Source organism: Dipteris shenzhenensis, chromosome 11 (assembly GCF_047967505.1).
Source record: "Dipteris shenzhenensis isolate YYH24624 ecotype China chromosome 11, Dip_SZ_1.0, whole genome shotgun sequence".
Lineage (NCBI taxonomy): Eukaryota > Viridiplantae > Streptophyta > Polypodiopsida > Gleicheniales > Dipteridaceae > Dipteris > Dipteris shenzhenensis.
Genome location: NC_141606.1, coordinates 19,172,354 through 19,198,062, shown reverse-complemented (window position 1 = coordinate 19,198,062; position 25,709 = coordinate 19,172,354). Strand labels below are relative to the sequence as shown.

At 43.9% G+C, this 25,709-nt stretch overlaps 2 protein-coding genes and 1 pseudogene across 2 annotated transcripts in view; all 3 read left to right on the top strand.

Moving 5' to 3' along the window:
• The window catches only part of LOC147896723 (uncharacterized), a 55,179-nt gene that overhangs the window by 18,385 nt on the left and 11,085 nt on the right, over positions 1 to 25,709 (top strand). The window lies entirely within an intron of this gene.
• LOC147896725 (uncharacterized) lies at positions 5,185 to 6,661 on the top strand (annotated as a pseudogene).
• LOC147896724 (uncharacterized) lies at positions 6,699 to 7,968 on the top strand. The gene is made up of 3 exons (XM_087381869.1): positions 6,699 to 7,055; positions 7,205 to 7,366; positions 7,507 to 7,968. Exons 1-3 carry the CDS (start codon positions 6,699 to 6,701, stop codon positions 7,966 to 7,968), a joined length of 981 nt encoding a protein of 326 aa, XP_087237995.1.

Genomic DNA, 25,709 nt, shown 5'->3' with positions numbered 1-25,709 from the left:
CTCCAAAAGGAAGTGCAGGAGGCAGTAACAGAGATTTGGAGGCTGTTGGCTGTTGCGTTTGAAGTAAAGGTGATTCAAAGAAGCAGTGAGGAGTTGCAATTCCAGGCCTTGCGTTGGCACCGACTTCTACAGGCACAGGAGAGGGCATTGAGACGGGCCTTGGTCTCCATCGAGCGTCTCAAAGAGGAAGACTTGGGATCGCAGTGGTTGGCAGAGGGATATGAATGTGCACGTTTGGACCTCCATGATACAAAGATATGATGAGCAGAGTTCTCCTATCACTCCTGCAGATTCTGTTGGGTGCAGCAGGGGGACAAGATGACCATGCGTTTCTTTTAGAATGCAGGCCCTAGATCCGCGAGGACGTAGTTGTAGGGATTGAGAGGCTCAGACGACATTATGCACTTGGATCCCAAGGAGATTCTCGAGATGACTATTGAGTTTTATTGGAGACTATTCGAGGCAAAGGAGTCACCCCCCCCGGGTGATCGTTGCTAGGGAGATTGTTTGGAATGACATTTCGTCAGTGGTGTCACAAAGCATGAGCAGGCAATTAGAGATGCCATTTATAGATCATGAGCTCTTGGAGGCTTTGTAGGCACTTCCATTGTAGAAGTGTGATGGCTTGACACTGACCTTCTTTAGGTCTTTCTGGGAGCACATTTGTAGGCCTCTGCGGCGTGCTTTCTAGGAGATTTTTGAATTAGGCTTGCTTCCTCCGTCCTTCAGTAGAGGGTGGATTTGTTTGATCCCAAAAGGGGGGGATAGAGCAGACTTGCGTAAATGGAGACCGACACAACCTGCAAGATCCTAGCTAAGGTCTTGAGTCTGCGTTTGCGGCCGCATTTGGTGGACATCATCCATGACATTTAGATAGGGTTTGCCCAAGAACGTAGTTGGACAACATTTTCACTTTTTGGGAGGCACTTGACTGGGTTCAGGAGGAGTCTCAGCCTCTTGCTATCCTACTCTTGGATTTTGAGAAGGTGCATGATAGAGTGGAGTGGCCCTTCTTGGCATAGTAGTCAAGGAGTTTTGAAGGGTTTTGGAAACGTTTTAGGGCCATTCTTTGCTTCAGCCCTCAGTGGCTTGTATGAGGTACTTCTTGGGTTCGCACTTTGTCTCATAGGCTTGCGAGGCCTCTTGCAGACGTTAATCTCTCTCTCTCTCTCTCTCTCTCTCTCTCTCTCTCTCTCTCTTCGGCAAGGCTGCCCCCTTGCTCCCTTCTTGTTTCTTTTTGTGGCGGAGGCCTTGGGTTATTTTTTGCGCTCACAGTCGAGAGGCCTTAATGGATGAGACTTCCACTTCGGCTGGAGGGGGAGTTGTTGGACTTAAAGTTTGCAGAGAGCCTAGAGGTGGTTAGGAGGGCTTTGACCATGTATTGTATGGCTTTTGATGCCAGGATCAATTGGGCCAAATTAGTGGGCTTCCTTACAACCATTGAGGAGGTTTAGAAGATTCAAGATTTGGGGGCAGCCCTTGGTTTCAGATGGATCCTGTCGGGGCAGATAGATTCTTACTAGAGCAATAGATTCTTCCGGTCTTGGAGAGTATGCGGCTACTGGAGCTCGGCCAAACTCTCTCTAGCAGGAAGGGCTCTAGTGGTAAACCATGTACTCCTCACAATAGCTTGGTACATAGCCTCTTACTGGTGCTTTCACAGAGGCTGCATGGGGCAGCTAAGGTGATTTGGTTTGTAATTTCCTTTGGTCAGGTTTGGATGGCACTCGGAATACTAGAGCCAGAGTTGCGTGGTAGATTGTGATTTTGCCACTAGCCCAGGGGGCGCCGGCATCATTGATCCTGAGATGCAGAGTAGAGCCCTCCTAGGCAAGCTAATAGTGCGAGGTATTACTCTAGGCTCAGAGCCCTAGAAGCTCTTGATGTCCTTTTCTTTGTTAAAAAGGTTCCTTTTCTTTGTTAAAAAAGAAGAAGAACGAAGCATTGATGTCAAAGAAGGCGATGTAAAAAATCCAAAGGGAATGGACATACAATCATACAAAGCTAGGCATTGGTGGCACTCAATTGGCTTCATCTTACGAGACCACGGATTTCAAGAGCTTCCATGGAGCCTTGCATGCGACCATGTAGTGGCATTTGAGGCCATTGACACCTACGATGCCACAACAAAAACATTCCAAGCCAAGGGAGAAACTTGTGATTTGTGAATATATTTCTAGATTCTAGAAAATCATTCTAGACTTTATCTTCTATCCCCTCTTTAAAATAATTATAGGGCTGCCATGACATGTAACAAAAGAAAAACACCTCGGCTTTGGAGAGAGCTATGGGTTGAAACTTAGAGCAATACACAACTTGACTCCTCAATGCCAATCCTGGCAAGAGATCTACTCAATGAGTATAGAGAAACCTTACCTATATTTTCAAAGAACGAAAGCGATCCTTATCTTGGATTCAGCCTCTCACCATCCTTCCTTGCTTATGCATACTATAGGGAAGTATACTCTTATCAATGTTTGACAAGACACATGAATCCAAGGTTGCTTTTATCTAATACCACATCTGCCAACTCCAAGCAAAGCATATAGCAATAACTCCATAGCTCGCTTATGAATGGTACTCAAGATTCCCTAATCACGTGCTTAGTCCAAAGCACGAGATGAATCGAGAAATAAGAAGTTTCTCTCAACACAGTTGGGGTTCGAGTGAATCCACACACCAGAACAACCCCTCTACTTGAGATTGTCGTCGTAGTGACACAACCACGCCACGTTAGTGACCCCTAAAAAGTTTTCCATCAAGTGTTTATCGCTAAGGGTTTCTCGAATAGTGAATTATCCAATCACAATATGGGTCTGTTGTCATCTAAAAATGGTTTATGTCTTCTATCACAATATTGCCCAAGGTTTTACAATATCAATGAAATACAAAATTGGCCCATGGCCGTATGCTATACACAGTGCGATACCCTGGCACTAATTCCAATCCTTGTCATTAGTGCCATCACCCGTACTCAAGCTGCCATTTATATTAGTTTTTAACAATCAATTAAACGAATCATCGAATTAATCAATCCCAATATAATTGCGCTCAAAGTACAATAATCAAACATGACACCAATAACATTAGTGACATCAGTATTAACATGGAATCACCCACAATGCCGAACCATCTAGCATGGCAAAACATAGTTAGTCAGGCATCCCCAACTAAACCACACAAAGCATCTACTAGGACCCCCGCCATGTCTGGTGCACTTAAATACAAAGCACCTAATAACAAAATTGTGGTCTTTTAAATGTATAATGATATGCTTAAAAATTTACCGATTTTTTGGTTTGGGGCTTTCACTCTTAACTGGGCAATTATCATTAATTCTATTACGGGCCTCCAATACAGCCCACCCAAAAATTTACCGATTTTTTGGTTTGGGGCTTTCACTCTTAACTAGGCAATTATCATTAATTCTATTACGGGCCTCCAATACAGCCCACCCATCATGTGATGAGGTCGACCATCCCTCAAAATATCTATCACAATTCATCTGGTGAGTGAATTCATCTTCCGTTTCATCATCGCTACTACTGCTTACCCATCTAGCTGTTGGATGGTTTGGTGCTTTATGCATTCGAGAAGCCTTGAATTCCTCTTAAATTCGATGGCTCCCTTTTGCAATAACTTCAGATTCTCGAGGCTGAGTCCGCTTCATCTTCTAGTTCAATGAAAGAGTAATCAAGCATAGGGGTCCCTAACATGATGAACAAAGCAAGTATATGCTCCGCTAGACCAACTAGGGGCTGCAGCAAATCAGCCCAAAGACAGCCCTTCTATCAGCGATCAGCTTCACTAGACCAGGGCTACCATATGAACGATCAGCTGGGCCTGCAGCAGCAGAAGATGATCATTGATCGACCTGTATGCAGCAAATCCAAAAGGGCCTATAAACGGTGAATGCTATCTATCTTCGATTGTCCCCCCAGGCAGCTAGCAGTAGGCTGTTTATATAGGCTAGTTAGTCACTCTGAATTAACTGAGCCAGATGCATAAGATAGCTGTCCTCTCTATGATTAGCTTTTGTTGGAGGTCATTATGTCACTGTAGAGAGAGAGAGGGCCTTGCTTGTGGGTGTGCATGCCGTGTGAGAGGTTAGGTGAGGGCCCTTGCTGTGGGTGTGCCCACCCCCTGTGAGCGTAGTGTAAGGTAGGTTGGTTGCCACTTGTCTGCCCAGGGTTGGAGGCACGTGTGGCTGCTCCCAGACTCAGAGAGCTGCCCATGTGCATGGTTGTTAAGACACTCGTGTCTTATGGTAAGACACTTAAGACACTTAAGACACGTGTCTTACCTTAAGACACGTTTAGACACGCTCTAAATTTTTTTATAAAATTTAAAAAACCCTACGTTTTGGAACCTTAGACTTTGCAAATGTAAAGTAGCATTTTCGTTTCGCCGTACATGCCGTCCGTATCCATATGCTCTTTTGCCTCTCCCGCACATCTGCTGACGATTCACCGTACACACTTGACGTATCCCGTATAGACTCGACGTACCCGCCGTACAGACTCGACGTACCCACCGTACAGATTCGCCGTACACTGTACGGACCTGCCGTACACTGTACGGATTTACCGTACGTTCGATTTTTGGCACCTTCTGCAGCCTGCTGGTTTGGGTGACGAGCATCAACGTTGGAGCTCAGCCTGCCTTCAGGTTCACGTTGTGCACACTGCATCGTTTGCTTCGGCCTTCTTTTATCTCGTTATATAGTGCTGTTTTTGAAGGCTCCACTCTACATCTTGCTTTCTCCTTTCCCAAAAAATTGGGACAATTATGGGCTGATTCCTGAAAGCCCTAAGAAAGTTGGCCCTCTTCTGGGCTTGTTTCATATAAGAGCCTGCTAGTATAACAGTAAATTTAAAGGGGGCAAAGTATGGGCTGAAAGCCCTAATTAATTTGGCCTCCTTAGGGCTGCATAGCACCTTATGCATGAGACTTGTTACTGCTTAATGCTTGAGCCTTGAAGCTTCTATTGCAGCTTGCTTGGCATGTGCATTTCTCAACACAATTAGTCTATAGATTGCAATTTACTTGCTTGTTCTACTTCTCCCAAAAGTTATATTGAATTATGCTCGTGTGCAACATGACAGGCAACGGAGAATTACAGCATAGCAGCAGAGATTTACCATGCCTAAACCTCCAAATCCACTTTGGGGGATCCATACCACTATGATTAACCCCGCTGTGGCAACGGGGTTAGGAAACAAAGAGTGGAAGTGCAATTATTGTGGCGAGCCTTTTGTGAGCGCAGCGACACGTCTTATTCTCCATGTGTTTGGACTTGGTGGTAGGGGAATTGGTGGATGTACTTCTGTTCCTTTTGAGATTGCGCAGAAAGTTATCAGAGATCATCCAAAACTTTGTGGTGGACCTAGTACCATGCCTGCTGCCTTGCAAGATGAGGATTTGTTGGGGCCTGAGTCTCACACTATCAACCTTGATGATGCTATGGATAGTGACTCTAGTGCTATTGGTTCCTCTCATGCAGAGAAGAGGGCTAGGAAAGAGGGCATTGCTTTTGCTACATCCTCACCACCATCCACCACTATGGCTACTTCGATAAAGCAGTAGGGGACTTTATCAGGTGCATTGTCCACACAGTCTTGGCAAAAAGAGCGGCAGCGTTTGGCAGATATTGAAATTGGAAGGACTGTGATTGAATGCAATTTTGCTTTCAATGTCCTACAAACACCACAGTGGAAGAGGATGATCAAGGCAGTGGCAGCTGTGGGAGCTACAGATACGTGGACAGGTGTGACATATGGTGCGATGAGGACATCTGTGTTGGAGGAGGAGATAGGCAGAATTAACAAAGCTCTTGATCCTATCAAGGAGGGATGGAAGAAATTTGGTTGCAGCATTCTGTCTGATGGTTGGAGTGATGTTAGGAGGAGGGGCATCATTAATATATTGGTATCCTCATGCCTTGGTACCTATTTTTTGAAAGCTGTTGATACAGGTCGAGGAGGTGCTAGCACTACAGGGGAAGTCATTTTTCAGCATATCCGAGCAGCTATCATCGAGATAGGGCCTGAGAATGTGGTCCAAGTTGTTACAGACAATGCAAGTAATTGTGTGAGGATGGGAGAGCTTGTGGAGGCAGAGTTTCCTTCCATTGTATGGACTCCTTGTGCTTCACATTGCCAGGACATCGATCGGCTCCCTTGGATTGCTAGTGTGATGTAGACTGCTAGTACCATTGCAGCCTTCTTTAAGAAGAAGCCCAAGGCCTTGGCCATATTCAGGAAGCATAGCAACTTGGAAATTGTCCGGCCATCGAAGACACGCTTTGCATACATGCACATTGTTTTGGAGCGCCTTCTTGCAGTGCATGCAGCTCTTCGACAGACAGTGGTGTCTCGGATGTGGTTAGAGTGGATTGACTCTACCAGGGCAGAGAGCATGACAGTACAGAGGATGTGCTTGGATCACTCACTTTGGACTGACATGGAGTCCATAGTGAAAGCTCTCCATCCTTTATTCGCTGTCTTGCGGGTGACTGATATGGAGGGAAGTACTCTTGGCTTGGTCCATCATTTCATGGAGCAGTTGCGTGTTTCGCTGAGTACATGTAACTCCCTCGCACCTGAGAGGTAAGGTTGGTCTATGTCCATTATATTAATAAGTAATGAATCATCACTTATCATAAATCCATTATCAGTGTTTATTATAATTTACAAATTATGTTGATATGTAGATTGGAAGAAATAAGGTCTCTAGTGGATACGAGATGGCAGTTCATGTGTAGGCCCATCCATGGGCTTGCAACACTTTTGCATCCACTGTTTAAGTCAGCTGATTTATTCAATAAACCAGAGTTATTGGCGAATAGAGATGCCTACATAGGGAGGGTTTTTTTAGAGGATGAGCAATTGGAGCTAGACTTGGAGCTTTCTCAGTATCAGAATAGTGTGGGTGTTTCCTTCTCTAGACCCACGTCTAGAAGGAAAGAGATTTGTGTGAAGCCAATTGAGTGGTGGGAGACATATGGCTACTCCACTCCTCGAGTGCGGAAGTTGGCTCTCCGGATTTTATCTCAGGTGAGAGCTGAGACATATATCTTTGAAGTTTGGCATTTGCTATTCCTGGTTAGGTAAATTGTAAATGTAGATGATGATTGATCTTGATTCTCACTCCTTTAATCTCGATTTGTAAATGCCAATCGAGATTTGGAACCAAATGGCAAAAGGAATGTGCAGCAGGAGCATGCGAGAGGAACTGGAGCTCCTACTCTTTGATCCATACGAAAATAAGGAACAAGTTAAGCACAAGGGAACTCGAGCGCTTAGTATACTGCCGTGCAAACTTGAGGCTTATAAGAAAGCTTAAAAACTTGGCAGGTCCAATGCAGGTAACATTGGTAGCTTGAGTCTATTGTAACATGTTCACAGTTCTATCATCTATGATTTCGATTCTAAATATATCTAGGAAATTGAAATCATAACAATGAACATTGAACATAATAACATATGCTTCTAAATGTTGTTGCAGGTGGATCCTACAAGCATTGACATAACCAAGTTGCCTACTTATGCTAGAGTTGAAGCTGATGAGGAGGAGATATATGCACAGCTACATAGAGAGCTAGAGACCATAGATAGACGAGTCACTCGTTCACGTCGTAGATCAGCATCATCAGCCATTGCTATTCCAGCACAGAGGGACACATCAGAGGGCAGGGGCAGAGGCAGAGGCAGGAGTGGTGGAAGAGGAGCACGAGGTCGTGGTTGTGCCATCCGACGTGGCCATGGGAGAGCCGTGGCTATGGCCAGTACCTCGTCAGATACACCTATGCGGTGTGCCTTGGACGAGGAGGAGGGGGAGGATGAGGAGGAGGAGGAGGAGGAGGAGGATGAGGTGCCTGAGGAGCCACAGTATGATATTGAGGGTAACACTATCATTGATGGTGACTTTGGATCCAGCAGTGGTAGTGACCTAGCAGATTCAGACTAGGATGAGTCTTGAGAGACTTGACTCTTGAGATTAAAAAGTTTTCCATTTAGTTATATGTATGAGGATTCAGATTTCATTCATGTCACATGTGACTACTAGATTGTTGGCATTGGCTGAGTTATTTATGACATATGTTTAAACTTTATTGATCTATGATGATTGACTATCAGTCTATCATCTATGTAGCCCTCGGGCCTCTAGGCTCTTTTTAAGTTGTAATTTGGAATTTTGAATGTCAAATTGTTGGTTTGCACTTTAAACCTTAAAGTTGTGAGTCATGACTTGCAAGCCCATGAGTCTTGAGTCTTAACTTTTAACTTTTAAGTCTCGAGTCTTGGCATTTAACTTTTAAGTCTTAATTGACAAGTGAGCACTGAGAAGTCTTCACTCTTAACTACATTGTACTTCTAAAATGTTAAAACTTAAAACTAGCAGCTAGTCATGCTGCCAAGTTGTACTTATACATACTTATATTTTTAAATTTAATATTTATTTAATATTATTATAACTGGAAAACGTGTCTTACGTGTCTTATCTTTAAGACACTTTAGACACTCGTGTCTAAAGCGTGTCTAACGTGTCGTGTCTTAACGTGTCTTACAACTATGCCCATGTGGAGCTTTTTTCTCAGGCTGAGGTGGGCCGACCTGATAGTTGGCCACCTACTCTTATAGACCGGTTTTCATCCGCATACACCTTTTCTCTATCCATAGCTTGGCGGATATTAGCTCTTGCAAGTGCTAGAATCTCCCGCATCTGAACCACAAAGTTCGCGGCACTAGGCACTTTCTGAGGTACTCCAACTATAGTTGGATTTGCTGGTCTATAACCATAGTTCAGCTCAAACAGACTGAATCTGGTAGAGGAATGTTCCCTATCATTGTAGGCAAACTCCAACAATGGCAACCACTTGTCCCATGTATGTTGCCTCAATGACACATATGCCCTGAGCATATCCTCTAAAGTTTGGTTGACTCTCTCCGTTTGACCATCCGTCTCAGGATGATCCCCACTACTCATTCCCAACTCAGTCCTTAGTGTCTCAAAAATCGCGGTCTAAAAATGAGCGGTAAATCTGACATCCCTGTCTGATACTATGGATCTAGGCAATCCATGCAGATGAAATATATGTCTAATAAACAAATCTGCCACTTGCGGGGCACTAACAGACTCCCTAGTCGGAATAAAGTGAGTCATCTTGGTTAGACGATCAACCATCATAAGGATAGAATCATACCCTCCTTGTGTTGTAGGGAGTCCTACAATAAAGTCCATGGAAATGCTCTCCCACTTAGTGGTACTTCCAAGGGCTGTAAAGTCCGGGTGGCTTCACCCGCTCGGCCTTACTTACCTGACACGAAAAACACCGTGTCACATATTCATGAATATGCTTTTTCATCTTTGGCCAAAAGAAATCTCGCTTCACGAGATCATGTCTTCTCGACTCGTGGAGGTCCCGCACACGGGCTATCATGGCACTGTCGAATGACTCTCTGCCTGAGATCATTCTGACTAGGTACTACAACCTTGCTATTTCTAACTAGCATACCATCTCTTATGGTATATCTTGCATAAGTTTGGCCTTTTCTGGATGCCAGGTCATCCTTTTCATTTTCCTCGGGTTTAAACACATGAGCCTTAGGCCATAAGCTCTGGACAAACTCGTCCACTTTTTGAGTTTTTCTAATCTCGGTCATTGGAGCACTCTCTAATACCGTGAAACTCAGGTTGTGCATAATGCGAGACAACGCATCAGCAACCTTATTATCTTTTCCTCTTCGGTACCGAATCGTTAAATTAAACTCCTGCATGAGCTCTGCCCACCTAGCTTGGCGGCCCCTCAAGTTAGGCTGTTTACAAAAATGTTTCAAAGTATCATGATCCACATCCACATAAAACTCTGAACCACACAAATAATGCCTCCATGTTTTCAAAGCATGGATAACAACATATATCTCCAATTCATGAGTTGGCCAATTCCTTTGAGAGGGAGAAAGCTTCTTGCTTTCAAAGGTTACTGGCCTTCCCTCTTGAAGGAGAACCGCTCCTACCGCAATGCCACTTGCATCGGTTTCCAGGAACAACGGTTTCTGGGGATCAACTATTTTTAACACCGGTCCTGTGACCACAGCTTGTTTTATGGTGTTAAAACTTTCTTGTTGATTCTGTCCCCAAATAAAAGGTACTTTATCTGAGGTCAGATCAGTCAATGGCGATACTATTTCGGAATATCCTTTGATATGCCTTCTATAAAACTGGACAAATCCCAAGAATGATCGCAACACGGTCAGACTCTGAGGGATTGGCCAAGTTAGTATCGCAGCCACTTTCTTTGGATCCATTTCTACCCCCTGTGAAGTAATTATGAATCCTAAATATTCAAGCCTAACCATACACAGTATAGTTTTCTTTTTTATTTACATAAAGACTGGCTTTCCTCAAAGTACTGAACACTACTCTGAAGTGTTCACGATGCTCAGTAATACTTTTACTGAATATCAGAATATCGTCAATAAAATGTACTACGAACTTTCTGATATACGGACGTAGTAAATCGTTCATAAGCATGACGAATGTCGCTGGAGCATTGGTAAGTCCGAAGGGCATTACCAAAAACTCATAATGAACCAAACCTGCTTCTGAAAGTGGTTTTATGCACATCCTCGGCTCTAATCCGGATTTGATGGTAGCCACACTTAAGATCTATCTTGCTGAAAATCACGGCTCCATGTAATGCATCTAGCAAATCATCAATCCGAGCCATCGGATGCCTGTGCTTAACAGTGATATTATTCAATGCTCTGTAATCTATACAGAGGCGAAACGTATCATCCTTTTTCTTCTTTAATATCACTGGCGAAGCAAAAGGTGAGAAACTTGGTTGAATCTGCTCCAACTTGAGCTATTCTTCTAGTTGTCTACGCACCTCCGCCTCTTCAGTAAAACTCATTCTATAGGGAGGTCTATTTACAGATTCTGCCCCCGGGATCAGTTCAATCTTATTCTAAACTTTCCGCTCTGGAGGTAACCCATAAGGTAGTTCATCCCTAAAACATTCGGAGAACTTCTCTGATATTTCTTTAGCCAACTCGGCCATTTTTCCATCTTGGGTAGCCTCAGTGCTAGTCGATGCATCATCAATCGACTCTACCGATGCTATACACAGACACACAAACTCTTTCGGAGTCTTCCGAATTTCCATGGCTGAAATCAATGGTCCTCGAGGTAAATCCTTTTACCTCGCAAAACATATTCTACCCCGTTCATCTTGAACTGGTAAATATGCTTTTTCCAATCAATGGCTGGATTTTTCCAAAAATGCCAAGCCATGCCTAGGGCTATATCTACGTGAGCAAGTCTGGTCATTTCAAAATCAAGCTTCTCAGCATAGTCCTGAATCTGAAGCTCCAACTAAGTAACCCTTTGGTCCCATACTTCAGTTGAACTTCCATCTGCCATCCTGACTGTATTCGCATAGTTAGATGGACTTGTCTTTAATTTCAGCCTCTTCACAAGCTTGGAGTTAATCACATTGTGAGTTGACGCCGAGTCAAACAACACAATGACATCATGATTGGCCACTTGCCCTTTCATTTTAATTAACTCCGTATCATTAAAGGCTGTATATCCCGTTGTTGCGGGCTTAGATAGGATGTTATCAGGTGCACCGCTTACTAACTTAGTAACAGACACACTTAACAACACAGGTACTAACCTCTGAGAAGGTCCCACCAATTGCATCTGCATATGTTCCGCATTGGGACTCTCCTGCATTTCCCTGTCGTATTCAGATATTATCATATTGGCCGTGCGACGGTCTTTATTTAGTGGACAATCTTTCCACTGATGTCGCTGAAGGTAGCCGAAGCACAATCCTTCTTTTCTAGCTTTCTCTTTTTGTTCAGGGGTCAACGAGGACTTTGACCAAGCCCGGGTTGCCATTGGAGTTATTTTCCTTTTCACCCCAACGGTGGTACTTGTTTTTGTTGGTCCCTCAACCAGCTTCACCTGCTTGGTTTGGCCACTTGGCTGGAAGACACTTGTCTTTGAAATCCATTTCCTCTGAAATCCCTCTTTCCTGTGTACTCATACTAAGTCCCTGCGTGCACAAATCCACCAGATTTGCCTCTGGCATCCTCATAGTTCAAGGCTACTGCAATAGATTCATCTAATGTAGTCACATATTTAGCCCGAACTTCCATTTTAATTTTGTCGTTCAGTCCATAGATATAGTCTTTCAACTGAACCGACATAGGGAGAGGGTCTGTTATCTTCATAACACATTCCCTGAACTTGTCAGTGTACTCTGCCACCGACAGATTCCTCTGACAAAGGTTTCTATAAGCATCCCAAGCTCGGGACTCTTCGTCAGGTGGAAGAAAGTGTTTCTTAAATTCAGCTTTAAACCCTTCCCTGGTGGTAGGGGCAACTTAATCTTTCTGTTGCTTTATCCACCATCTATCCGTTGCCAAAATAAACAGGTGAGTGGCCTCACGGGTTTTTTTAAGATCAGATCTGATTTCACAAATGGCGAAGGCTTCTTCCCACTTGTAACCAAACCTCGATCACAACAAAATTGCGCTCGATCATCCGACCAGCATACTTCTCCGGTCTATAGTTGGCAATAACAGGCACCTTGACCTTCGCATGCTCTGATGAGTGTATACTGGGCTTTGGCTCTGCTGGAGCTTTGCCCTTATCAATTCTAGATGGCCTAGCCGACAAGGCTTGCACCATCTCCCTAATCTCATTCTGACCAGCGTTCACTTGAAGCTGCTGGTTCATAATTTGATGTAAAGCATCTTCTAATACCGAAATCCTACCCACCAGAGTAGGTGTTGTGTGATGGGACATTTGTTGTGTAGACCATGCTCTAGATTCACTAGGATTCACCTTGGAATCTTGTCCTTCTGCCTCCATAGTCTCAAAAGGGAAAATAGGTTAAAAAAATAAAAATAAAAATAAAGATTCCCCTTTTGTTATGCAGGAATAATAAATGGCAGCCTTTGCTGTACAGAATGAATCGACTGCAAACTCAAAATTTGTATAAAAGGGAAAAGAATTGCTCCCTGGAATAATTCGTCAAAGACGGCGCTGAGACCCAGAATTCCCTCGTCACTCCTCTTGTTGACCTCTGTTACGCTGGTTTTGGACCTCAGGGACAAGTCTCGAAGCTTCGAGGGCCTGTGTAAAACGGGAATATCCAAATCTCTTTTCTGTTGTTACGCAGGTTTATCTCTCCGCTCCACCTATCGCTTCACTCCATGCGGGCGCACGTCGGTGCTCAACAAAGCCTTACGTCATCAGCCCACCAGGGAGGTCCATGCCTACAACTCGTTTCCTTGGAGAATACCGTCAGCCAATCACTAGTTCCTCCGTAGACCACGTCGATCCATCGCAGGTCACAAATGGTCGAGTCGCCACACCTACGCTCCACGCCTGCTGTCCGTTCATCGAAATCCCCCGCAACCCGACTCAGCCACCACGAAGGTCGTCGTCACGGGCAACAACCCTTCCAATTCGTCGCATGTCACGAGCAGCCAATTGCCACGCTGCACTTCATCATCCCGTTCGTCCAGCCTTTGATCTCTACCATAGGATCTGATACCAATTGAAACGAACCTTAGCTAATTCTCTTCTTCGATTTCGTCTATCACAGGCGATGGCATCTCGTATTTCCACCCAGCCAACTTCGTGGATCGCATGTTTCATCTGATACGTAATTTTCTCTCTCTCATGCCCATCCACAAAACCCACAACTCCCTAGATGGTTCCCTCTGCCACATGTCATCATTTTAGCCCTTTTTCTTGGTACACCATTTACCCCTCTCTTGGGGCACAATTAAACCATTTGCCCCTTGGCATTATTACACATTTAGGTGCACCTAGGCCTTAGCACTTAGAACCACCTAGTCAATGCCATTACAGCCTCACCTAGGACCTTGGCAGTTACTTCTCTTGACCATTTTATTTACGCACATTAAATATTATAGAAGTCGGTCATCTAAGAGAAAATGCCCACCGATCTTTCTGAGGTCATGTTATCTCGGCTAGAGCATAACACAAACCCTTGATATGTATCTGGCAATCCATTCAATGTGGTGCTGACAAGCTGAGAATATGGCACCACCTCATCAATATTGGCAAGTTGTTCCATGAGGTCATTTACCTTTGTCAGATATGCATCCATAGAATCACCTTCATTCATATTGACTTCCTGCAATTGTCTTCTTAAAAATGCAACACGTGCTTCATTGCGAATCTGATAAAGAGAAGCTAATTTGTCCCAAGCATCCTTTGCTGTCCTGCAAGACCGGATGTGAGGAATAATGATTATCTTGCATGATAAAGCAATATAGGAATGTGCATTTGCATCTCTTGCATCCCATCTTGATTGTTCCTGAGTTGGGGGAGCAGTAGCAGGAGTGCTAGAAGATAAGGCATCAGGAGGAGTACCCCTTGCAGAGGGACCAGCAGTGCTAGAAGATAAGGCATCAGGAGGAGTACCCCTTGTAGAGGGACCGGTAGTAGAGGCAACCACTGTAGCATTGGTTGGCCTCAGATCAACCCGAGAAACAATATTCCACAAATGCTTTGCAACAAGAATATGTTTCATGAGATAAGACCACATCGGATAGTTGGTGCCATCCAACTTATCATCTTCACGAAGAATGCCAAATAGATCTTGATTGTTGCCAACCATTGCAAATGGGATACCCTGAAAAAGACCTGAAAACCCAAAAGCCTCAAGGCTATCACTGCAAAGAGCTGGCAGTCCAAAAATGATAGCAAATATCTGCAAATAAATATTCTACAAATTTCCAACCCAAATCAAAGGGCAAATGCAGATTTGACCCAAATGTGACTGTGTCAGGCAATGCTCACTGCAAAAAACAGCAAATCTGGCAAAAGCCCCAAATTTAATGAGGGCAAATAGGCAAAAAAGAGGGCAAATGCAGAAAAGCCCTAAATTTTGTTGAGATTTTTGCAAATGTGACCCAATGTATGAGAATCTGACTCAATGTCTTGTAGAAAAGACTCAATTTCTCAAAATCTGACTCAATGTGTTGCAAAAGTGGTTCAATGTGCTCCAATCTGACCCAATGTATTGCAATCAAATTAGAAATTGCAGATCAAATCCCAAAAAATAGCCACAAGGCTTGCAACTGCAAAATTAGGACTTGCTGTCCACAAATTGACTGCAAAAGTGCACATGTCCCAAAATATAGACCTCAAGATGTAGGCTTTTCAAACTGTTGAAATGACTTGAGAAGATTTCAAACAGTAAGAGGAAGATAAGGACAGCAAAAGCCCTCAAAAAGCCCCAAAATTTGAGAATGCCTTGCAAAAGACTTCACACGTGCAAAGTTTGTACGTAACTCTCGGGAGAGGTACAAGCTGTACGGAGCAGGTACTCTGTACAGAGCAGGTACACTATACGGAGGTTGTACGGAGCATGTAAGAAGCATTGCATGTCTGTTGTACGGAGCACTGCATGTTTGTTGTACGGATGCAGATACGTGACTGTACGAATGCGGGTAAGAAGCAAGTACGATGTACGGCGTAGATATTGAGCACTGTACGGAACGTAGGTACAATGTACAACACAAGTACGCATGGGAATAGGTACCACGTACGGTTGGGCAAAGTGTACTGAAGAGTATGAAACGCCGGTACAATGTACGACGGCGCATGTACATTGGGTGACCCGAAGCAGGCTGTGCGTACGGGCGTCTGTATAGTCGTACGGACTATATGGATGGAGGAGCAGGTAGACTGAAGGGAGCTGGTACGAGTCCAGGAGCAGGAAACGAGTCAAAACGTGGCTCTGATACCACTGTAGGATCGTTGAATGAAAAGAGAGTGCAAGGTACAAATAGTCGAAGAGTCACAGCCGTCACGTCAATCTTGAGTAGTGTGTAAAAACAAAGTACATAGTACTTGTACCTAGACCTAGGACTAAGTGTCCTAGGTGTCACATAGGACTAAGTGTCCTATGTGGCATAAAAGGCACACAATAAACTAAGTGCCTATGCCAATGCCTACAAGGCATATACCAAGGCCTATAGGGCATCACTAGAACTTGGAGAAGATGGCCTACACAAAACATCTTGTTGCGTGTACTTGGCATATTCAATTCTAACATAAGCATTAGCAATATTGACCATGATATGCCTACGAGGAACAAAGCCATATTGAGAAGGATGCAGCCCATCATGTAGATAGCCTTTGATACGGTCAACAAGCATTTAAGCTATGATCTTGTAAATGACTGGCATGAGCGTGATTGGTCTCCAATCAGTAATAAAATCAGAAATCTGCTTCTTAGGAAGGAGCTTTACCAGTCCCTTGTTCCATGATAGGGGCATTTGCTGATTTTCCCAAGCTGAATTAGCCATTTGTAACAAAGGGGATTTGAGGCTATCCCAAAAAGCAAGAAAGAATTCAACAATGAGGCCATCTCATCCTGGAGATTTCCATCTACCATAGGATTTAAATGCATTTGACAATTCCGTCTCAGTGAAGGGAAGTTCCAGTTCCAAAGCCTGAGCTTCAGAAAGAATTGGATGGACATGTTGTAAAAGAAGCTGACCTACAGACGAAATCTCAGGAGAAGGAAGGTCCACATGCCCAAAATGGGAGGAGAAGTGCTGCACACAAAAATCAGCAAGTTCAGAGCGAGATGAAGACCAAGAGCCACATCCGGACCCGACAAATATTTGCAGCCTGTCGTTTGTAATGCAAACTTTTAAAAAATTGCTTCGAAGAGCAGCGTTTATCCAAAAAAGCCTTTTGTCGAGATCGGGTGACACATTCTCTATTCTAATTGTCTTTAGATCACGGGCGGTGGCATCTCAATTGTTCCTCCCAGCCATACTCTCGTGGATCGCATTTTTCAACAAATACGTCTCTTTAGTTTTCCTCATGCATATCCACGAGACCCTCAACTCCCTAGATGGTTCTCCTTGCCACATGTCATCATTTTAGCCTTTTCACTTGGTACATCTTTTTCCCCTCTCTTGGGGCACATTTAAACCTTTTGCCCCTTGGCATTATTGCACATTTAGGTGCACCTAGGCCTTAGCACTCAGAACCACCTAGTCAATGCCATTTCACCCTCACCTAGGACCTTGGCAGTTACTTCTCTTGACCATTTCATTTACGCACATTAATTATTACAAAAGTTGGTCATCTAAGAGAAAATGCCCACCGATCTTTCTGAGGTCATGCTATCTCGGCTAGAGCATAACTTTCCTTCCCTCTTCAAGCATCAGCATCCTCGATGATGAAATCTGGGAACACTCTCCGTAACTGGTATACGGATTCCCAGGTAGCTTCCGATAGAGGCTGACCATGCCATGCAACCAACACCGTGGGTATCTTCCGATTTCGTATTTGCATTGTTTCTCGGTCCATTTGCGTCTTGCATTATCCTCTATCTCCTGAAACAAAACCACACCTTCGATTAGTGAGTCACCAATATGCAAAAATTTCTTTAAACGAGAAACATGAAACACTGGGTGCACCTTACACCCCGGTGGCAATTCTCTGATATTTCTTTAGCCAACTCGGCCATTTCCCCATCTTGGGTAGCCTCAGTACTAGTCGATGCATCATCAATCGACTCTACCGATGCTATACACAGACACAGAAACTCTTTCGGAGTCCTCCGAATTTCCATGGCTGAAATCAGTGGTCCTCGAGGTAAATCCTTTTCACCTCGCAAAACATATTCTACCCCGTTCATCTTGAACTGGTAAATATGCTTCTTCCAATCAATGGCTGGATTTTTCCAAAAATGCCAAGCCATGCCTAGGGCTATATTTGCGTGAGCAAGTCTGATCAATTCAAAGTCCAGCTTCTCAACATAGTCCTGAATTCGAAGTTCCAACTGGGTAACCCTTTGGTCCCATACTTCAGTTGAACTTCCGTCCGCCATCCTGACTGTATAAGCATAGTCAGACGGACTAGTTTTCAACTTGGGTCTCTTAATAAGCTTTGAGTTGATTACATTGTGTGTTGACGCTGAGTCAAACAACACAATCACATCATGACTGGCTACTTGTCCTTTCATTTTAATCAACTCGGGCTCGTCGAAAACCGTATACCTCGTTGCTGCGGGCTTGGAAAGGATGTTATCAGGCGCACCGCTTACTAACTTAGTAACAGACACACTTAATAACACAGGTACTAACCTCTGAGAAGGTCCCGCCAATTGCATCTGCATATGTTCCACATTGGGACTCTCTTGCATTTCCACGTCGCATTCAGATATTATCATATTAGCCGTGCGACGGTCTTTATTCAGTGGACAATCTTTCCACTGATGTCGCTGAAGGGAGCCGAAGCACAATCCTTCTTTTCTAGCTTTCTCTTTTTGTTCAGGGGTCAACGAGGACTTTGACCAAGCCCGGGCTGCCATTGGATTTATTTTCCTTTTCACCCCAACGGTGGTACTTGTTTTTGTTGGTCCCTCAACTGGCTTCACCTGCTTGGTTTGGCCACTTGGCTGCGAGACACTTGTCTTTGAAGTCCATTTCCTCTGAAATCCCCCTTTTTTCGGGTACTCATATTGAGTCCCTGCCTGCACAAACCCACTAGATCTGCCTCTGGCATCCTCATAGTTCAGGGCTACTGCAATAGATTCATCTAATATAGTCACATATTTAGCCCGAACTTCCATTTTAATCTTGTGGTTCAGTCCATAGATATAGTCTTTTAACTGAACCGACATAGGGAGAGGGTCTGTTATTTTCATGACACATTCCCTGAATTTGTCAGTGTACTTTGCCACCGACAGACTCCTTTGACGAAGATTTCTGTAAGCATCCCAAGCTTGGGACTCTTCATCAGGTGGAAGAAAGTGTTTCTTAAATTCAGCTTTAAACCCTTCCCAGGTGGTAGGAGCAACTTGATCCTTCTGTTGCTTTATCCACCATCTATCCGCTGCCTCAATAAACAGGTGAGTGGCCTCACGGGTTTTCTTTAGATCAGATCTGATTTCACAAATGGCGAGGGCTTCTTCCCACTTGTGTAACCAAACCTCGATCACATCAGAACTGCGCTCGGTCATCCGAGCAACGTACTTCTCTGGTCTATAGTTAGCAATATTAGGCACCGTGACCCTCGCACGCTCTGATGAATGTATATTGGGCTCTGGCTCTGCTAGAGCTTTGCCCTTATCAATTCTAGATGGTCTAGCCGACAAGGCTTGTACCATCTCCCTGATCTCATTCTGACCAGCGTTTTCTTGAAGCTGCTGGTTCATAATCTGCTGTAAAGCATCTTCTAATATCGAAATCCTACCGATCAAAGTAGGTGTTGTGTGATGTGACATTTGTTGTGTAGACCGTGCTCTAGACTCACTAGGATTCACCCTGGAATCTTGTCCTTCTGCCTCCGTAGTTTCAAAAGGGAAAATAGTTTTTTTTTTTTTGGATTTTCCTTTTTTTATACAGAAAAGATAAATGACAGTCCCTGCTGTACAGAGCGAATCAACTGCAACTCATAATTTTTTTATAACAGAGGAAAAAACGCTCCCTGGATCTCCACGCAATCCAAGTTCATACGCTCCTCTTTCTCAGACGTACTGTCTCCCTTAGAAGTCCAGTCCAAATAGGCTGTGCAGGGGCGTTCGAATGCCTCGGAGGCGGTGCTTCTGCAGATCAGCAAGCGAGATGCGATTGGATATGCGGGTTATTAATTGACGTGACGCCTTTTCGCTACGTAAACTATCATCCCGCTCCAAAATCATCTATTGCCAACTGTATGGCCTGGTTTCATCAACGGCACGCAGCCTGTTCCAATTCTTTATGACCAGCTGCTAGGTGCGAAAATTCGTCACGACTGCTGTAACGCCCAGGCCATCGCCCGCTCCTCTGCACGTCGTCAATCCACCAGGATGTCTAGGCCTACAATTCATTAACCGACGGAATCCCTGTAGGCTTATAGATGGACAACGCTCTAATGGAGGAAGGCCTGCGTAAATGAGCGTAAATGCCCGTCAACACTACGCCACGTCGTCGCAGCAGAACGTGGACCTGCTCTGCTATTCCCTACACCTCATCAAAATCTTCCGCCACCAAAGGTTCCCCGTCACGTACAACCTTCGTCACAGCCAACGATCCTCCCCTCACCTAGCTCGTCGCTCTTCCCTTGATCTCTTTCCTTGGCTTGAGCTTTGATACCAATTGACACATTCTCTATTCTGACTCTCTTTTAGATCACGGGTGGTGGCATCTCAATTGTTCCTCCCAGCCATACTCTCGTGGATCGCATTTTTCAACAGATACGTCTCTTTAGTTTTCCTCATGCATATCCACGAGACTCTCAACTCCCTAGATGGTTCCCCTTGCCACATGTCATCATTTTAGCCTTTTCACTTGGTACACCTTTTTCCCCTCTCTTGGGGCACATTTAAACCTTTTGCCCCTTGGCATTATTGCACATTTAGGTGCACCTAGGCCTTAGCACTCAGAACCACCTAGTCAATGCCATTTCACCCTCACCTAGGACCTTGGCAGTTACTTCTCTTGACCATTTCATTTACGCACATTAATTATTACAAAAGTTGGTCATCTAAGAGAAAATGCCCACCGATCTTTCCGAGGTCATGCTATCTCGGCTAGAGCATAACATCGGGTTTCCCATTTAGCAAGTTTTCTTCGATCATTTGATTGGAGACAGAATTTGGCTTGACATAAGTGCACGTTTTCATATGAAGACAAAGGCCGAAGGTGACTAAGCTTAGCTAGATTCTGGCCAGTGAATCTAGCATACACAACAGTCTCCCATGTGGCTCGCATAAATGATTTACCTTAATCTTGAATCATAGCTTGCATTCGAGCAACAAAAGCGTGCCATGCATAATTTAGATAAAAAAGCATCTGAGAAGAGAGAGGTTGAATGGCATTAGAGACCATAGCTTTAAAATCAGCATGTTGCAGATAACTGTTACTCACCACCAAAAGCCTTCTACAAGGCAATCTGTCATCAAGAAAATCATGCATGGAGAGCCTCAACCAAAGAGGCGCATGATCAGAATACGTGAAGGCATGATCAACCCAAAGTTAGCAAGTAAAGGCATCACAATGCTATGGATCAACCTGAAACCATTTTTCCAGGCGTGCCTGATAGGAAGATTGAGCATTGTGTTGAAAGGTATAGCTCGAGAGTGTGGGCTGTAATTCCTTCCATAGATCCACCAAACGCAGCTGAACCAAAAAATCAGACCGTGCCTGTTGTTCAGAAGCCAACAATGAGTGTGGCCCAAAGTATTCTCTCCCGGTTGAGGAGCATTGTTGAAATCACCACAGATGAATGCATAGTGTCTCCATGGATAATTGTGCATTGCATCCCAAATCAATGCTCGACCATTGGAAGATTGAGGGGTATAAACCGATGCAAATTTAAATATTTCTCCTTGAAATAGGCATTGCATTAATTCCTTCCATAGATCCACCAAACGCAGTTGAACCAAAAAATCAGACCGTGCCTATTGTTCAGAAGCCAACATATGAGTGTGGCCCGAAGTATTATCTCCCGGTTGAGGAGCATTGTTGAAATCACCACAGATGAATGCATAGTGTCTCCACGGATAATTGTGCATTGCATCCCAAATCAATGCTCGACCATTGGAAGATTGAGGGGTGTAAACCGATGCAAATTCAAATATTTCTCCTTGAAACATGCATTGCATTATAATCCATCTACCATGGCGATCATTGAGAGCCACAACGGGCTGAAGGTCATGCCTCATAAAAAAAGCCACTCCAGAGAAAGAGTGCTCCCCAGCATAGAAAATATCATAACCAGCAAAATGTCATGTGTGACCAGTAAACATGTGCTGGTTATGTTCCTGCAAAGCCACTATGTCTGGCTGCAATTGTCTGATATACATCCACACAAGTTTCCACTTTCTATGATCACACAAACCCTGTACATTGAGTGTAACGCATTTGATGTGGTCAAGCATATTTACAGCTATGGGACAATTATGTACAGCAATAAACAAACTGACTATGTCTGCATCTCTACCTCAATATCTGGACCTCTGCCCTAAGAAGAGGAGTCAACATGAGGGGAGGACAATATAGCAGTAACTTCCTCTTCTGGGAAGAGGATACGATTGACAGTGACTGCAGCCCAAGTCAAACCAAGGCCAAAGTTTTCAGCTGGTGTGTCGGCTTGTGAAGATGCACTATTCCAAGTCCTGGATGGTAGAGGTCTCCTAGGAGAGAGAACTTTGCGAGGAGTTTGCCATCCTTCATCCAAATTTTTACCCTTCACCTGAGATGGAGAGGCCAAAGGCATAGGAAGAGGAGTAGTAGCATTCGAGACAGCCGGGGCTTTACCTTTGTCTTGAACATCAAAAAACTGTTTTACCTCTTTGTTTTTGACTACAGAAGAGGCATTGGCATTCTTACTCTGAGGCAGAATCATTTGAGCTTGTACTGGCATCCTCGGAGGTTGGGAAGGGCATTGCGAAGCCATATGCCCAAATTGCTTGCATTCAAAGAAAGCACCTGCAAACAGCTCCCATTTCAGCTTGTAGAAAGCACTGCCCATGGAAACATTATTGATAGTAACTGAATAAGAAGCCGGTGTGGGATTATCTGTGTCCCACAAAATGCAAAAGCGATTCGAATTGCCATTTGGTCTTGGTGGACAAACCACCTTACCAAGAGACGCTGCAATTTTTGGCAATAGAGAAGCCATGCACTGAGGAAAATCCACGACTTCTATCCATACAAGGCAACAATGCCGAATCAATGCCTGATAATCCCTGGTAGGAGACCAGGGCAATACATGGATCATCTACTGACCATAGAAGAGTGGAGAGTGCTCCAGCAAAATCTGTCTGTGCTCTTCATTAGCCATTATCACTTCAAAAAAACCCTTGGTTGCATAATGCACTTTCTTGACATAGCAACCACCTAGGGTTCTAGTCAACTTATTGCCAACATCTACAGCAGCAGGCATTCGTCCCGGAAAGAAAATATTGATGGCATGTTTGGCATAATCCTTCACGGGGTTGAGGATATCATCTACCTCAATCATGATACCTGTGGTAGGAATCGGATCATTCCAACTTTTCCTTGTATCCTCAAAGCCCTCATGCATTACTTCATATACTAGCTGAGCCTCTGCAGAGGCATGTAGGGGGGCATTCACACCCATTACCTGCTTTTTCTTTTTACTTTGATATGATCTTTCTTTGTGAAAGGTCTTCTCATAAGGACAATCTGCCATTGTAGGAGAGGGAGAAATAGAACCTGAGATGCCTCAAAACATGGGCGTCAGTGCATAATCGGACTCATCAAGACAATCTACAAATATCTCTCTTTTGCTGGAACTCCAAAATCCCAACCCATGAATGGGAAATGGGAACTGCAAACCACCATCTCCATTTGGGAGTCATACAAATAGTATATCATGATCATTGGTAAGACAACTTTAGGATTGCACTCGTGGATTGAGCTACTTTGAAAAAACATCCACAAATACTCTCTTGCCTCTCGATTTCAAGCAGCTAATCAATTACCTATGCGCTACATAGAAAGGAGATGAGATGAGGAGTGTGCTCCCCAAAGGCACCACATACAAACCAGGCTTGTTGACTAATCCCAGTCATTGACAAGTAGCTTCTTCCTTCGAAGAATTTGTGCTGCAATACACAATATGGATAGAGCATCTGCAAACTTGGCAAGCAAGCCACCCATGTCTAGATTAGGTTCTTATTATAAAATTGTTATTATGATATTCAGGAAATATGGATCTTTATATAACAATCCAAAGCTCACCTAGCCACGTGTGGATAGACATGGAGGGGCCTCTAGTCTTACCAACAAGGACAATGTCCCAACAATAGAATCCCAAGCACAATCCCACAACAAACACCTCTAATAGCTTCCCACAAACAATCATAAGAATCAAGATCTACTCCATCTCCTATGTATAAACGCTCAGTGGGACTACCTAGTAGTCCAATAAGAGACTGCCCTACAAATTAGAAGAATTGTTGGTCCTGTTGCAATCCTAGCTTCACAATAAACATTGATCTCTCCTATTAGTTGCCTCCTCATTGGATATGAGACAACACAAACGTAAAAGGGTCAACATAAGCCTAGAGCTTTCTGAGCACAAACTAAAACCATGCGAAGAATTCAATTAGAGAGTTGTATACAAACAAAGTATCATTTGGTCATCCACTAGGACTCCCTTTCAAATAACAGCATATGCTATGCTTTGGGACAGCACTACAAACCCTTATGGCATTTATTATCATGGATGCTCCATGATTTTCAGCCAGTCCCTCATCTTGAGATTGTTGACCGCCTCAAAGATTGGGATCATCCAATTACTCCCCAAAGGCACCACATACAAACCAGGCTTGTTGACTAATCCGACTCTTTGTTGACAAGTAGCTTCTTCCTTAATAGAATTTATATTGCAATACACAATATGGATAGTGCATCTGCAAACTTGGCAAGCAAGCCACGCATGTCTAGATTAGGTTCTTATTACAAAATTGTTATTATCATGTTCAGGAAATCTGGATCTTTATATAAAATTCCAAAGCTCACCTAGGTACATGTGTGGATAGAGATGCCTCTTGTAAGAAATCCTAGATTTACTATATTTAGAAATATGCTAAGGAACAGAAAAGAGACTGAGATAGCAGAGAACAAGGAATAATTGTATTGCTTGAATATCTGTAGGGTGGATGTGTTGTCATCCATACAATTGGGCCTCTCTTATATAAAGAGTGAAGAGTTACACATGAAAAGGTGTGTACTCCAAAGGGTATGTGCATGAAGAGGTGTGTACCCCTTGTGAAGGGTGTGACCCTTGATGAGAGGGTACATTACAATAGGAATGTCTCTTCATTAGAATGTCTCTTGTGAAGGGTTATGCCTCATTAGGAAGTGTCCCGTCGAAAGGGAAAGTGTCCTGTCGAAAAGGCATACCCTTCCACAAGTGTCCATTCATCAAACCATCCATAAGTCTAGAAAGAGAAAGGAATGCGTCACAGATCGTGACATCCCCTCCCACTCAAAAGAAGACCCTGGTGGAGACAATGAACTGATGTAGAAAATATCACTGTAAATTCTGAAAATACTACTGTAAAAGATCAGGGTACTGCTGTAAGTCTTCATCAGACTGCCAAGTAGCGTCAGAGTCGTCCAGATCTCGCCAAAGAACAAGGAATTCCGTGATAAGTCAATGTCGAGTCTCTCGCTATCGATGGTCCAGAATATGCTCAGGAATAAGGAGAACATAATCGTCTTCGATTTCTGGGACATAATCACCTGTAGGAGGAACTGCTTCATCGCCTGGAATGTACGTCTTTAGCCAAGAAATATGAAATGTTGATTGGTTTTTACCCCATGATGGTGGTAATTCCAATTTATAACTTAAAGGTGAATTTTTCTTGACGATCCGGAAAGGTCCATAGTATCTTGGTCGCAACTTAGGAAACACAGACTTAACCGTCTTATAGCGATGTGGAGCTACAAATAATAGCACCATGTCACCAGTGTTGAATTCCAGGTGACGTCTATGTTTGTTGGCAGACCGTTGATACCGCTCTTGCGCTTTTCGCATATGATCCCTGACTTGCAGTAGAATGTCTTGCATTTCTTGAACTAGTTGATCAGCTAGGGCCACTCGATGTTGAAGTACAAAATTTGTTGGTACAATCGGAGTGTGTCCATAAGTTGCTTGGAATGGAGTCATGC

Bases quoted from the DNA above. Each gene is read 5' to 3' on its own strand.
- LOC147896724 (XM_087381869.1), top strand. From the start codon at position 6,699: ATGTTGATATGTAGATTGGAAGAAATAAGGTCTCTAGTGGATACGAGA. The intron at 7,056-7,204 runs GTGAGAGCTGAG...AAATGGCAAAAG, and splicing joins CTCTCCGGATTTTATCTCAG to GAATGTGCAGCAGGAGCATG. The intron at 7,367-7,506 runs GTAACATTGGTA...ATGTTGTTGCAG, and splicing joins ACTTGGCAGGTCCAATGCAG to GTGGATCCTACAAGCATTGA.